This window comes from Protobothrops mucrosquamatus, unplaced genomic scaffold, assembly GCF_001527695.2.
Source record: "Protobothrops mucrosquamatus isolate PMUCROS unplaced genomic scaffold, P.Mucros_1.0 scaffold2660, whole genome shotgun sequence".
NCBI lineage: Eukaryota > Metazoa > Chordata > Lepidosauria > Squamata > Viperidae > Protobothrops > Protobothrops mucrosquamatus.
This window is the reverse complement of record NW_015388709.1, coordinates 85,375-100,071: the sequence shown is the minus strand read 5'-3', so window position 1 is coordinate 100,071 and position 14,697 is coordinate 85,375. Positions and strand designations below refer to the sequence as shown.

The 14,697-nt window shown below is 35.8% G+C and overlaps 1 protein-coding gene across 1 annotated transcript in view; it reads right to left on the bottom strand.

The window, feature by feature from the left end:
• The window catches only part of PTPN21 (protein tyrosine phosphatase non-receptor type 21), a 55,926-nt gene that overhangs the window by 20,921 nt on the left and 20,308 nt on the right, over nucleotides 1–14,697 (bottom strand). Inside the window, exons 3-10 of the mRNA XM_015825482.1 lie at nucleotides 13,419–13,588; nucleotides 10,962–11,059; nucleotides 9,216–9,283; nucleotides 8,717–8,787; nucleotides 7,508–7,595; nucleotides 6,027–6,115; nucleotides 4,523–4,610; nucleotides 3,371–3,450 (exon numbers count right to left, since the gene is read on the bottom strand). Coding sequence (XP_015680968.1) covers nucleotides 3,371–3,450; nucleotides 4,523–4,610; nucleotides 6,027–6,115; nucleotides 7,508–7,595; nucleotides 8,717–8,787; nucleotides 9,216–9,283; nucleotides 10,962–11,059; nucleotides 13,419–13,588 — 752 coding nt within the window. The remainder of the gene's footprint in view (nucleotides 1–3,370; nucleotides 3,451–4,522; nucleotides 4,611–6,026; nucleotides 6,116–7,507; nucleotides 7,596–8,716; nucleotides 8,788–9,215; nucleotides 9,284–10,961; nucleotides 11,060–13,418; nucleotides 13,589–14,697) is intronic.

The following is a 14,697-nucleotide window of genomic DNA, read 5'->3' as shown; positions in this document are numbered from 1 at the left end:
CAATGTTCTTATTCTGGTCCTCAAATATGTGTGGCAAACTTACATTTGGGAATGAATTGAATCTTTTTTTGCTTATGTAAGATGTTTCTTTAAACCTATTCTTCCAAAAAGAAGATACTGAGGAAGTAAAAAAGATTAACCTGATGGAGATATGCAAGAATCGTTACCTAGGTAAAAGCAGCTGAAGCATTTTTTTTTTAAAAAAAAGTACAAAATAACATTCAAACATGACTTAGGCAGGAGCCTTCCTAATTCACTGAACTATTTGGAGGATGAAGAGAGACAATCTTGTTACTACTTTTTTTCCCTCTGAAATGTCCAGACCTAGTCATATTCATCCTCATTCACAAGTCTTCCCTCTAGATCAGTGGTTCTCAACCTTTTTAATGCCGCGACCCCAACCGGTCGTAAGTCGAGGACTAAACCGGTCATAAGTCGAGGACTAAACCGGTCGTAAGTCGAGGACTTAAACAGGTCGTAAGTCGAGGACTACCCAACCGGTCGTAAGTCAAGGACTTTCCCTGCCCGGGAGCGCCACGCATGCATGGTTCCGCCCCCTGCGCCGGCCGAGGCGTAGCTGGCAAGCGGCAGAGACGGAGCAGGCTGACCACCAGCTGGCCCAGCCCAAGGGAGGTAAGGCACCCGCCGGAAAAGGGGGGAAAAATGGCAGACAAAAAAAATGGCAGACAGCCTTGCTTGGTGACCCCCATGAAATGGTCGATCGACCCCAAATGGGGTCCCGACCCACAGGTTGAGAACCACTGCTCTAGATTGATCCCTAAATTTTTAATAACCAATTTTTTCCTCCCTAAACAATCACTCCTCACTGTTCAGTCTTACATCAAGAATGAATCAACAAAGTTATTAAGGAAACACTCTGAGCCCCTTCCCAGCTTAAGTCTCCCCTCCTTCCGCCGCGCCCCTTCCCAGCTTAAATCTCCCCTCCTTCCGCCGCGCCCTCAAGACATGGCTATTTAAGCTAGCAGGACTGGCCTAAGGGTTATCTTTATTTGGTTTTAAAATAATTTTAAAAAGAAAAGGCCAATAATTTAATATTCTATTTTAATTACATTTTAAAATTAGTATTTTTGTATTATGTACCTGTTTTAGATGGCTGTAAGCCGCCCTGAGTCCTCTGGGAGAAGGGCGGGGTAGAAATTTAATAAATAAATAAATAAATAAAATAAATAAAGTGGCGAAATCTTTTCCTGCTTTCTCCCTTCTCCCTACCAATAAAATATATGTCTTAATAAGTCAATTATACCTGAAATATATATTCTTAAATCCTAATACAAGTTTTATATACTATGCTAAATCTTTAACTGGTCAATATAAAGAGTTTGTTTTGTTATTTTTTTCCCTTCTGCTTTTGTATCTGTTTGAATCCTTCTTTGTCTTTTGTATCTGTATCTGCTTGTGTTAATCTCCAAAATTGTTCCTTTTGCTGGCATCAGTGGGGGAGTCCCCTTCAAGTATACCAGTTTCATTCAGATCCTGAACAGTAGAAATTATCTCTATGTGGTTTCAAAATTATACGCTTGAATGTAAATTCCCATTTTTATCAACAATTCTGATAAAAGCCTATATATAATTTCTTTTTGTAAGATAGTTTGATTAATGTCTTAAAAAAAACTCCCCAGTTTATTTGCTTCAGCTTGTGGACTTCCTGAATAATTGCATATCTGGTACATTCATTAAGAAACACAATTATAATATTGATTTTTTTCAAAATTGCAAGCCTGGAGTTTTGACGTCTATATCCTGTTATTTTCAGACAAGTATACATCTGGGAAAGAATCATTAAGTCATGTTAATATATATAATCTAATCATTCTCAGCTGTCCCTAATGTCTCTACTTCAGAAGTTATTCTGTCTGATGCAATCTTCTGCAGAGGTATTCTAATATAATCTGTCAGAGATATTTTAAAACCCATTGGTTCTTTCATGTATATTTAGTTTATTGCAAAGCACATATCCTGAAGACTTTACATTTTTTACTTCTTCTAGAAGGGAATTCTATATAGATAGGCAGTTGATCATGGTGGGCTAAGGGACCAGCAAAGTTTCAGCATGTCATCTCCTACAGAGGCTATGCCATGCTCTTGGCATTTTTCTTTTGAAATCAGGCTGTCTGAAAGAAAACTATCTGGTAGTGTGTTAAACAAGTAAAAACACAAATTCAAATTCTATGCTGATTCAACTGTCTACCTTCTGCTTAGTCCTGATCTAAGGCAAATATATTTCTGGTACTTTATGCCCTTTCCCCCCAAAAGGCAAGCTAATATCTTTCCATCAGTCTCTGAACTGGTAAAGAAGTCAGAGAGTAAGAATGTTCTCACCCAAAATTCACTACACTTGGCTCTTCTTTATAAAAGACAGAACATGAAGAATGGATCAGCACCATGATCCATCATTCTCTTTAAATTTATAAAGGATTTGCTAGAAGTATGATAATACAGAATGTGGCTCTTAAAATGGTGCTCAAACTGTTAACTGGGAAATAGACACTGCTGTAAGGAATACCTTCTGATTTCATTAATTTAATCCATATGTTTATTTAGAAATCTAAGTAATGTATCTTTGGAGTTGATGGAATTTATTTGCAATTACATTATTGGATAATTTGTATAAGCCAGATCAAAAATAGTTTTTTATTAAATACATCACAGAATCAGCATTTTCTGTTAACAGAAGAGTATAGTATTGAGAAAAGTGATCCCAAATCCAGGGCAATGTCTTTACTTGTAAAAGCTCAAGTTATTCTCAAGATTTTTAATAGGCTACTAAAATATATGCTACACAGTATTCATTATTTACTTTTTTTTTCTAAAATCCCAGAGAAAATTGCTATAAGAATTCTTCCTCTAGATTAGAGTTCAGCCTTTTTTCAGGTGGTGGGTGATGCTGTTTCATTTTAAGTGATAGCACAAGAAAGGAAAGGGGTTAAATTTTCACAAAGCTTTCAAATTTCATGATATACTGGTGACAGTACTAGAAAATCATGGTGTCATTTCTTTCAATTGTATTTTTTAAAATACATTCTGAGATTCTAGGGAAGCCCTCTGACAATCTTGTAGGCATCTCAACGCTTATAGAGGTTATACTGCAAATCCATACACTAGTTCTTCTACAATAGTTTTAGTGTGTGCTACTTTAGTAATATTTTCTTACAGTTCAATCCAAGTCATTTAGTCAGAGCCTGTAGCAAGAAAACCTCTTTCACCATACACGGCTGCTTACATGAATGCTGAAAGCAAAACGTCTAAGATAATTAAGTCCCAACATCAGGAATATGCTTTCAAAAAGGAAATAAGTTAACTATTTATAAATATCAAATGCAGTTAAGAAACTAAAAGATATGGTACTTACAGGCTACATTTATTTAATCTGTAAAATTTGTGTCTGGCTACACACATCCTCCACACATATTTTGCTGTTTCCATATCTTCCTGTCAAACAGAAAAGATACACGTGAAACAAAGCAGGTTCTTGGGCAGGCCCAGCATAAAAGTCATGCACAGCAGAGACAAGCAGAATCCCACCTGGTACACATGCCTGCTGCCTCTGGAGCCACATGGAGATGCTTTCTTTATGATCCCCACATATGAACAATCAAATGCAACAAGCTCAAAACATGTTCAAGTCATGAACTTCAGGTATAATATTATTATAGCAATATAAATTTATACTGGGCTTCTTCGGAATTCATTACGAAACAGTTATTATATCTGTGAGAGTTACTTCTCGCACAGATAGATATAATGGGTATCCAAACAGGAAACAGATGCAGACTCTTCTTCCTTTACAAAATAGGCATATACCTTTTATTATATAAATGTAGGATTATGATAAATAATTTTTAAGAATAAAATTGTTAAAATACATAAAAGATAGCAGTATGATTCACTATTAATAATGCAATATCAGCCAAACACAGAGAGAAGTAATCAATAATAGCACATCTTGTTTTGCCATAACCAGACCTACCAGTTTCTGGCAAGTATTTTATAAATAAAGAGAAAAAATAGACCAAGAGGTAGAAAAAAATATGATGCTATCTATATCTCTGAATAAAGAATTATTTCATTATAAAAATCTGACTTAGAATCATCCTCTTAAAAGAACATGTAGGCAGTGCCCTGGAGTTCTCCTAAGAGAGATGTAAATAAGTATATTTTAATTCACTGAATACTATAGTGACAGAGTGCAGAACATATGACAGGTATATGTATATGTATATGTATATTGGTAGGGAGAATATATGAATAGAATTGTTCCTACTCAACTATATTGACTGCTAATAGCTTATATGACTTTTGCTAATAACTGCTCTAATATGAAGATAATCAAGATAATATAAAATTAAGAGACCATCACCCTTCAGTTACACAAACTTTCTCTTCCACATACATACAGACTCATGTATTATACAGCAACATATATTATATACTCTCATGTATAGAGAATCTGATTTCTTCCTCGTATCACAATAGTTTAAAATGTACTAAAATAAAAACTCACAGTTTGGAACTGGATTGTCTCTTCTTTATTGGCTAATTCTAATGCAAAAAAAGATTTGTTGTGGGTCATATTAGCAATGTCATGCCACCTGCATATAAAAAGAATAATGAGAAAAACTTAAGCACCCATAACTTTCACACATAATTATGCTTTAGTTCCCTGGGAAAAAAATATATTGATTTGCTATTATTTCTTATACATTTGCAGAAGTTGTTGGCTGCCTTGCATGTTTCAAGTTCAAATCTATAATCCTTTGGTTGGCTGCTTTTGCTTTAGTCTCCACACAAGGGATTGCAAGAGCTGAACTAACAACACCTGAGGTCAGGGACAAAGATCTTATGCACCTATCCACAACATTTAATTACAGGCAAGGAAGAAGGATCGGCATTTGCTACTTTTCCATTTCCTCTGGTCAGCAACTATGAAGGCTAGAGCTGGCAAGATCCAAGAAACAAGTGCCTCTGGATCCATTACAATCTAGGGGCGGGAAAGCTGATGTACAATTTGAATCAGGGGGCTGCTGCTGCAAATACCATTTGAATCCTAGAGCTTGCAGTGGCTAATTTTATTTATTACTAAAGGCTTTTGCATTAGTAAATTTATTCTATCAGAGCTGTGTCCTCGAATCTCTCACTGTGAGCCTTTTAGGTTACGTATTGATGTGGGCAAAACCCAATAGGAATGTGGGAGGAAAAAACAGACAAGAGTTAGAAGTCTTTGGATCTCAATCCTCCTATCCAGCTGTGCTTGGAACCTTATTCTTTCTGTGTTCTTCTTCCTGAGACTTTCTCAGGTAGAGATTTCCCAATTTCAGGAAGAGCTTCTCATTGAAGGCAGCTCATTTAAAGTCAAACTTGTCACTTGAATTTGGAAACCTATCTACTCACTTGGAAGGGGGAAACGAGCAATCATTTGCTATGATCAAAGGTTAGAGATCTCACACTAAATAATCCTTACGGTGATTACTGAAAGATAAACAAGAATTTCATAGCCCAGATTAGACTCTGAAGAAGCTAATTGATGCTCTGAAGAAGCTAATTGAAGATCCCTGAGAATACAGTGCACAGCAAAGAAAACAAACAAATCAACCCAGAGTTCTCACTTGAGACACAAATAATCAGATCCAGGTTATCCTACTTCAGACACATTATGGGAAGATCTAGCTCTCTGGAGAAGGCTCCAATGCTGTGAAAGGTGGAGGGAAAGAGAAGAGGACAATCAGCAGCAAGGTAGATAGGCTCACTTAAACTACGGTAGTGATGAGTGCATTTTTGAAAGACCTGAAATACCAGCTTAGGCACAGATTATTATGGAGGAAATCTATTTATCTGACTTGATGGCATGTCAATTAATCACAGTACAGATTTCATTAGTTGTATGACTACAGCTTTATATCTTGTACGCTTTCGCACAGGCAATATGTTTTTACTTAGCTCTAACATCTAGAGATTGTTATGATTATGAAACATCATACATCCCATCTTGCTTTGGAAAAAAAACTCACCTAAATATTACAGGAGGCCGACCATTTTTATGCTTGACAAAAATTCCATCAAGACAAGCTCCAATGAATATGTCACTTCCTTGGCTATCCTAGATAATAATAATAAAAAAATAAGTTGTTAATGTTAGTAGGGCAAACGTTCAGCCACAGCGAGATGAAAATTTAAAGTATATTGCAAAAATGATACGCCAAAATGTTAACCTGATTATCTAACCAAGAAGGGATCATGTATCAATTTGAGCATATTATTGAGGGCAATGCTTCCTAGAATAAGGAAATAGCTTTGTTTCCTTATACATCACTTCTCCTAAAATTCCCTAAATAATTAATGCTTTCGACATTCAGTTATTACAGAAATATTATTCTTATCAGAGTAATTTATCAAAGAGCAGCATAAATAACATTAAATAAACGATTAACCAATAATCTTGCCAACTAATCAATAGAAAAAATAATTAAAAGGTAATTTTAAAAAGTAATATGCACAGTGTGCAATCCCTGCAGGATTACACAAGAGTTCTCTAAAGCAATTATTGAACACTTCAGACTGCACACTGTACATGAAAAAGTAGCTACCATTTTTGCATACAAAAACATTGGTCATCCTCCTAAGCATAATATTGGAATGAAACCGGTATACCTTACCTAGGGATGCCTCCGCAATATGAAATCTAAAACACAGATCCCACAGTTACTGTTATTTTCTATCTGCCAGGCTGAATGGATATATCTTTAATTGTCATCTAATTGAAGATAGCTTCTGGCCATCCATATTTCCCTTTGAAGAGACTTCTTTAATTGAGATACTACCACTGAAAAGACTCAGCACATTGTAAACCAAATCTATTTGTGGGGCTACTGGAAGGTCTTCTGTAGTATGATTTTATAGCTCTAGAGAAGCTCATGGTGGCCTGAGCCGTGATAGCGCAGTGGTTAGAATGCAGCATTGCAGGCTAATTCTGCTGGCTTCCAGCAGTTCAATTCTCACTGGCTGGAGGTTGACTCAGCCTTCTATTCTTCCGAGGTCAGTAAAATGAGATTTGTTGGAGGCAATTTGCTGACTCTGCAAACCACTTAGAGAGGGCTGCACTAACGAAGCAGTATTGCTAGGTGCTATTTTAATACTGGGGTTCTCAGCTATTTGGATTTTACAGACTGAACTCATTTTGTTTATATATTTCAAATTTTGCCTTTTAGGTTTACTAGATACAGAATATAATTTTTATGCTTGCTATATTTATTGGTTAACATGAAATACAAAATATTTTCAGTGTAAATTTTTGCAGTCTAAATAGAAACTCCAATCCTATTTCTGGATTGGCATCTGGGTGTTTCTGCTAAAGGTTTTAACAGAAACATGATCAGTGTTATAACAAAAAAAGGTATACTTTTAAAAAGAAAATTAAAAATGCAGAAGGGAAATTAATTATCATATTTGTGCAACACTGACAGGCACAGGCCTTCAGTAAAATTAACTTTACCTTAGCAGGATAGGCCTCTTCACCATAACCTTCCATTCTCTCAACTTCTTGCATATATAACATTTCTGCATCAGGTGGTGTGAGGCCCCTTCAAAAGAAGGAAAGAAAAAAAACTTCATTAGCTAACTAGTTTCTCAGAACACTTAGTTTCCGCCTGTGTCAGCAATACATTTCAGAAGAGTACATCGCTTGATGTTTACATAAATAAATTGCTTCAGAAATGTGATTTTTCTCTAAAAAAAACACACAATAAAGCAGATCAGCGAAGGCTAACAGATGTATATGTACACACACACACAGAGACACACAACCATTCAGATGTACATATAGTAATTCACCATCTCTTATGAACTCAGACTACTGAGTTATTTTGATTCAATGTATCTTGCAAATTTAAAAAATAAAGATTCATTCAGTAACCAGCTTAAATATGTTTTATGATTTATAAACCACAATCGCTGTCTTCATATAACACACTAACCTACAAACAAGGAAATCACAACACTGTCATATTTAATTCCAATCCTAAAATAACACACAAAATACAAAAGATATAAGGAGCAAAAATTATATTTGTATTCACAGGTCTCTTGCAAATCTATCATAAGCAGAATTTAGTAGATCTGTTGCAGATTCCAAATATGGGGCCAATGCAAAGAACATGTTGGGTCTCTAAAAACTGTAGTTAATTATTCTAAGGCATACATGTTCCATATTTAAACAGTTTGTAAGTATAATAATATTATTAAAGCAAAACTCTTTCCCTTTAAACCGGAGTTGATTATCACTATTTATCATGACTTTCTGATCAACGGAAGCTAGTATTAAATGCTTACAACTATTAATAAACAGAGGTTTTCAGTAGCCAAAGAGCCACATCAAGCAGGGCAAAGATGCTGAAAAGATGAAATACTTTTTTCCCCTACATTCATTTGTCAGGATCACAGTTTAAAATACATGTTAAACCTACTGTAAGCTTACAGTGTTTTTGATGTAGCTACTACTTCAAAAGAATGATAAATAGATTCACCAGATTTCAATCACAGAGCCAGAAGAAAGATGTTGTGTTAACAAAGCGGATTTCTGTTAACATAGGAACTGTATTTCTCATCATCAATCCTAATTTAAACAATTCCCTATTTTATAGCAACAATTCAGTATGCCACAACTTTCAGATTTGAAACAATGTCATTAATTCAGAACCGATACCTGTATTTTTGATGGAGTAGTGCCACTTTCTGAGTTGCTTCTTCTAACATCTTCTCATCTTGCAACCAACCCTTAAAAATGGAAAACAAAGCATTGTGCTTATTCCTGTATCCATTGTCGACATCCTAAACTCTTTTTGTTGTAAGGTGTTAATTAAAAGTATGAACATATATTACTCCATCTGCCTTTCTTTCAGCTATTTGTGTATGTATGTCATCAAACCAATACACTCATAGCAACTTGTATAAGATTCACTTGACAACTGTGTAACTAGCTTAACAACTTCAGCGATTTATCAACTGTGGCAAGAAATGTCATAAAATGGACAAAATTCACTTAACAACTGCCTTGCTTAGTAACAGAAATTTTGCTCTCAGTTGTGGTCGTAAGTCAAGGACTACCTGCATCAGCATGCAGGACTGATTTCATTTTTTTTAAATTAGTCTTTTAAATATCTCCAAACATGAGACAAAGGCAAGAGAAACTGGCCCATCCTTACCACAGGAAACAAGGCGAATCTCTGTAGAAATTCTTGTGATTCATACTGGTCATAATCCCCAAAATCAGCTGAGGAATTAAAAGGAAACAGGCAGAAATGAAATACTTAACATACAATTCTGTTGGAAAGTAATTCTGTTAATAATGAAACATTATTTCACAGATGAGCAATAGACCACAAGTAATTATTGCATGCATTGAGAAAATTCCTATCCAAACTCCCAGAAGTCATATAAACAATACAAATGGATACATTACAACTTCCAGTTTTCTTATCTAGAAACAGAAGTGTAGAAAGCTATATTCTTTCATGATATAGAAGTAAATAGAGATTATTTACTGAATCTCTATAATTTGAGAGTCAGCTGGGATAAATACAAAAGGCAGAATGTTTGTCACTTAAACTATTGTGGTGTATTTTTTCTATCGCACTGACAAAACTAACATTCTGTATAGCACAATATTATTGCTCTGAGCATGTAAAGTATAACAGAAAATGAAATGAATATTCATAGCTCCCCATTCCCATGCCTACAATTCATCTTTTTTTGCCAATCTCTTCTATAATATATAACATCCATGCACAAATATTATTGATCTAAAAGGAATCTTCATACAGCCAACAATTCAAAGATCAGAATCAGGGCATACTTGCAACATTATTATTACTATTAAAATTATGAGCTTCTTGAGGTACCAGGTGACTGAGCGGCTTGAGAACATGCTGTTCTCAAACTAAAGCCCACTGACTCACACCAGAGATAACCACTAGATGGTAGCAAAGAGATACAAAAAGACATTCTATATTCTGACATCTAGTGGTCATCTAGATTTTTGCAGACCAGGTGGGGTATGTCTTATTTATTTGTTCATTTATACAAGTGTTTTTGCTGCTTCACTCAAGTAAATCTAAGCACACTACAAAACTATATAACCAAAAAAAAAATCAACCACACAGAAAAAAAATCATACAGATACATAAACATGTACATTTAACTCAATAACAACAACAAAAGAACAATAAAAAATGCCCACAAGCACTTCAGATAAATACTTTATCTATATTCTCCAAAACCTTAAGGAACCACTTTTTCATACGTTTCCTAAAAGGAAGCTGATCTTATTTCTGGAAAAAAAAATGGTTCCACAGGAGGGAAGTCTGGCAGAAAATGACTGCTTCCAATTTTCCTGCTGTGATTCATGAGGAGCTTTTAGCAAGCTTTCTCAACCTACATATCTTGGGATAGGCAGGAAGCAGTCTCAATAATACCCAATTTCTGAGTTGCATAGGAAAGTATAACTTATAACCAGCTGCTAAACTGCAATAAGAAACAAACTGGCAACTAGTAGAGGGCCCATAATGGTGGTATTATATGAATATGTTGGAACATTCCTATTAGTACAAAAAGAGTTAGGGTTAGGCTGCATTCTGTACCATCTGAAGTTTCCAGGTAGTCTTCAAGAGTGGTAGTCCTCGATTTACAACAATTCATTTAGTGACTATTCAAAGTTACAACACTGAGAAAAAGTGACTTATAACCGTTTTTCACACTTACAACCGTTGCAGCATCCCCATGGTCACATGATCAAAATTCAAAAGCTTGGTAACTGGTTCATATTTATGACAGTTGCAGTGTCCCGGGGTCATGTAACCAGCTTTTGTGACCTTCTGGCACTGTCATTCAAACAATGATACAAATTCCTTCCTCTGAAATAAGCTAAACGTGATTGGAAGTGTGGAAATTACCTTGAACAGCTAACCCAGCAAGATGAATTGCTTGTTCAAACGTGCAAGGTATGTTTCCTTCCAAGATGTCTTTCTTTAGTTGTAGGTAATACTGGTATCTATGGGAAAAAATGTTTTTTTCACATGCCTCCAATTCATGAAAATGCATATAGTCAATAACATTCTGTGATTATACCTATATGCCTATACCTAAAGATGCCTCTATTTCTCAGCTATCATCAATTTACCTTTTAAGCAAATTGGAGTCTGAAGTTATCTATTTTGCTGATATGATTCTATGGAAGAAGAAGTATGTATAACACTTTCAGCATATTGGAAAAAACAGGGTATATAAATAAAATGAGTAATATTATATAAGCTGATATATGTACATGATATGATATATGATAAGCCAGACATTGTAATTTTGTAGAGGAATATATGCAGAAGGTTCCAGATTCAGTCCATGGTTTTTCCATTTTAAAAAAATGAAGCAGCAGACAGTCAGAAAAAATCAGTATGTGAGACGCCAGGGAACTGCTGACTGTCCAAGTTAGTAATTTTGGAATCAGCAGTGTGACTATGCAGAAGCCAACTTCCCTTATATCTAAATAATAAATAAACAAGGGGAACTATTAAAGTAATGATCCCCATCTGACATTAAATCCTTAATTCATATACCAGGATCTCAGTGCAGCAAACTTTTTCTCTATTCACAGATCCTCCAATAGTCACACATATTCTCTTTCCTTCTGATAATACCATTGCACTGCTACTAACTTACCAACTAGTCTACAATACCATTTCTTCCTTTGTACTTCCATTTTTTAGCCTTTTCTAATTCCATTCTTCATTATTTTTCCCTTGAAGAAGAAGCATCACTTAAATCTATTACTACGCTTTGCTATTAAATTCTTCCGACAGATTCAGATTTCATGTCTGAGCTTGAACTAGATAAAGAGTTATATACATGGTCTACTATTCTATAAAATTGTTATATAATCTAAACTGGTGAAGGATGTCCCAGATCTGATATTGAAGTCTCTTCAACATACAGTGTGCTAGTAACAAAAAGTTCCCCAAAATCCCATAGATTCAGTTACTTGTATCATATTTACTAGCAACTAAACAACCCATGGCCTGGTGGGTCATCCCTCAGAGATATTTATTTACTTACTTATTCAGGCATCCCTAGCCTTCGTGCCATCACTCACACCCACACACTTCTCCAACCCGCACTGCACTGCTGTGCAACCACCCCAAGCAACGTGGCATCTTTTACACACCACACACAACCTCCCCAAACCATGCTATGTCTCTTGTGCACCCTCCCCAACCTATATGGTACCTTTCACACACCCCAGTAAATACTCCCCAAGTTGCATGGCACTTTTCACACATTCTCTCTGACCTGCACAGTGCCACTTCCATGCATCCCCTCACTCATTCCCCCCACCTGATAGTAGCTACTTACTTGTCTGCTGGCCTGGGACTTCAGTCTTCCTGCCAGCCTCCCCATTGGCTTTTCTTGTGAGAAGCTGGCAGGAAGCACCAGAAATAACACTGGGGCATGGCAGCCCTGAAGTAGCCACAGTTTTTCCAAATTTCAATCCCAGAGGAGTAATAGGTCCCAGATTTTGAAACATTCTGTAAATTAGCCCATTTGAATTACCTTGATTCAAAAATTGTTGCCTGATAACACACTCTTTTGCCCAATTGAAAGTTACAAACACAAAAGTTTTAGTAGTATATATAGATAATTTCCTACAAACAGTGATCATGTCTCACATTGCTCAATAGGAATAGCAGCCCACTTCTCCATGGTAAATTGCTTCAGCTCAATCATACTTCCAACTGTTTATTTCTTTTTTCACACTGGCACATCACATGTTGGATGACTATGCTTGTGAAATAAATAGGGATTTCAAATTTTGGTACTGCTTGTTAACTCAGATCGTCTCCCTTTCTCCTTTTATGAAAAGAGCATCCATGAAATTGATGTTCAATGACAAAGTTATGCAAAACTTGAAAAAAAAAAACCCAGTCAAATGCTTGTTCACATTCAGTACTTGACATCTCTAAGTTAAGTCTGGGAAATAACTGACTTTGGATTCTTAAGCTGTCCCATGCCATGTAAACCAGTGTTTCCCAAATAGTGCCATCCCAGTATATTTTCTCCTACTTTGTAGGACAAAAAGCAACCAAGAACTTCAACATCAAATCTGAGACTTCACTCAGCAGCTTAGTAGGGAAACAACTATTATTACCTTCCAAAAGAAATCTATTTGTGCTTATCTGAGCTAAAATAACTGGCCATGAAAGAAATAATATATTCATCAGTAAGAGTTTTGTTCAGATCCAGGAGGACTAGTCTGTAGCAAAAAAATATAGAAACAACTGGTATCAGATTCAATAGGGCCATGTAAAATTTAGTTACTTTACATTTAGAATTATTCCATGCAAGCTTACAAGATTCACCTGGTAATTTCCTGCTGAAGTTGAGAGACAGAAGGCACATAAAACACCACACCAAAGAATACAGTTGGCTCCAATGCATATTTATCCAGTTGCTTTTTGAGAGGCTTATCCAAGTCTATCCACCTGCGCTGGTTCTGCTTGTTGAAATACCAAAGGCTAAAATAGGTGATCTAAAAGAAAAACATGAAAAGGAACCATGTTACATGTTAAAAAAAATAAAAGAAGGTAAATCACAAAGAGTAGAAATTGTCCTTTCAATCTTTTATATACAATAAACAAGACCAAGAAATCAGCATAGAACAATGCATATCTTTAATTCATGTTTATATATGCAGCATGATCATCATGTAAAATAAATCAATTCGAACATAGATCTTTATTATTTAAACAAAGCCCCTTTAAAAAAAATCTTGTCTTTACAAAATAGACATGGTACATACTCATTTCTCTTTATAGCAATCTAGAATTATAAAGGAAAAAGTATCAGTTTTGGATGCTTAGATAATTCATAGCAGGACTTTCCACATTAATAAAATATGCTGTCTCTGGTACACATGCATAGCTGCAATTGTGTGTTTTGCTTCAGGTGCTCTAATTACATTTAAGAATTCTGCAGTGTGAAGGATATTAAAAGGCAATAACATTTTAATCATGTCTAAACAAACTGCTAACGTTAGCAGAAGACATATACCAGTCCTACAGAAACATGATATAACTCTAGAAATATTTTAAGCATTCAAGAATAATGCTGTTGTAAGATCTTAATTTGAACAAGTTACTCTTCATTCAGTTTCAAGGAAGTAAATCAACCCTAGACAGATTTTTACATAATTATGTTCCATTAATTGCAATGTTTCCTATCTGCTCAACAAATGGCATAGATGTTTAATCTAAGAATACTGGTGGTGAGAATGCTTAACAATGGATTGAACTAGTGCAAAATACATGAACACAGGGAAAAAACATGTGGAAAAGCTAGTAGTACAATGTTATTTATTTCTTACGGAATATGTCAGAATAACAGAGTTGGAAGGGACTGTGGATGTCTTCTAATCCATCCCTCTCCTTAATCACTCGGAGCACTCGGAGGCTCCAGTTAGTCCAGAATGCAGCCGCGCGGGCGGTGTTGGGAGGGACTCGTCGCTCCCATGTAACACCGTTGCTGCGCGAGCTGCACTGGCTGCCGGTGGCTTTCCGGGTGCGCTTCAAGGTGTTGATTATCACCTTTAAAGCGCTCCATGGCATCGGACCTGGATATCTCCGAGACCGCCTTCTGCCT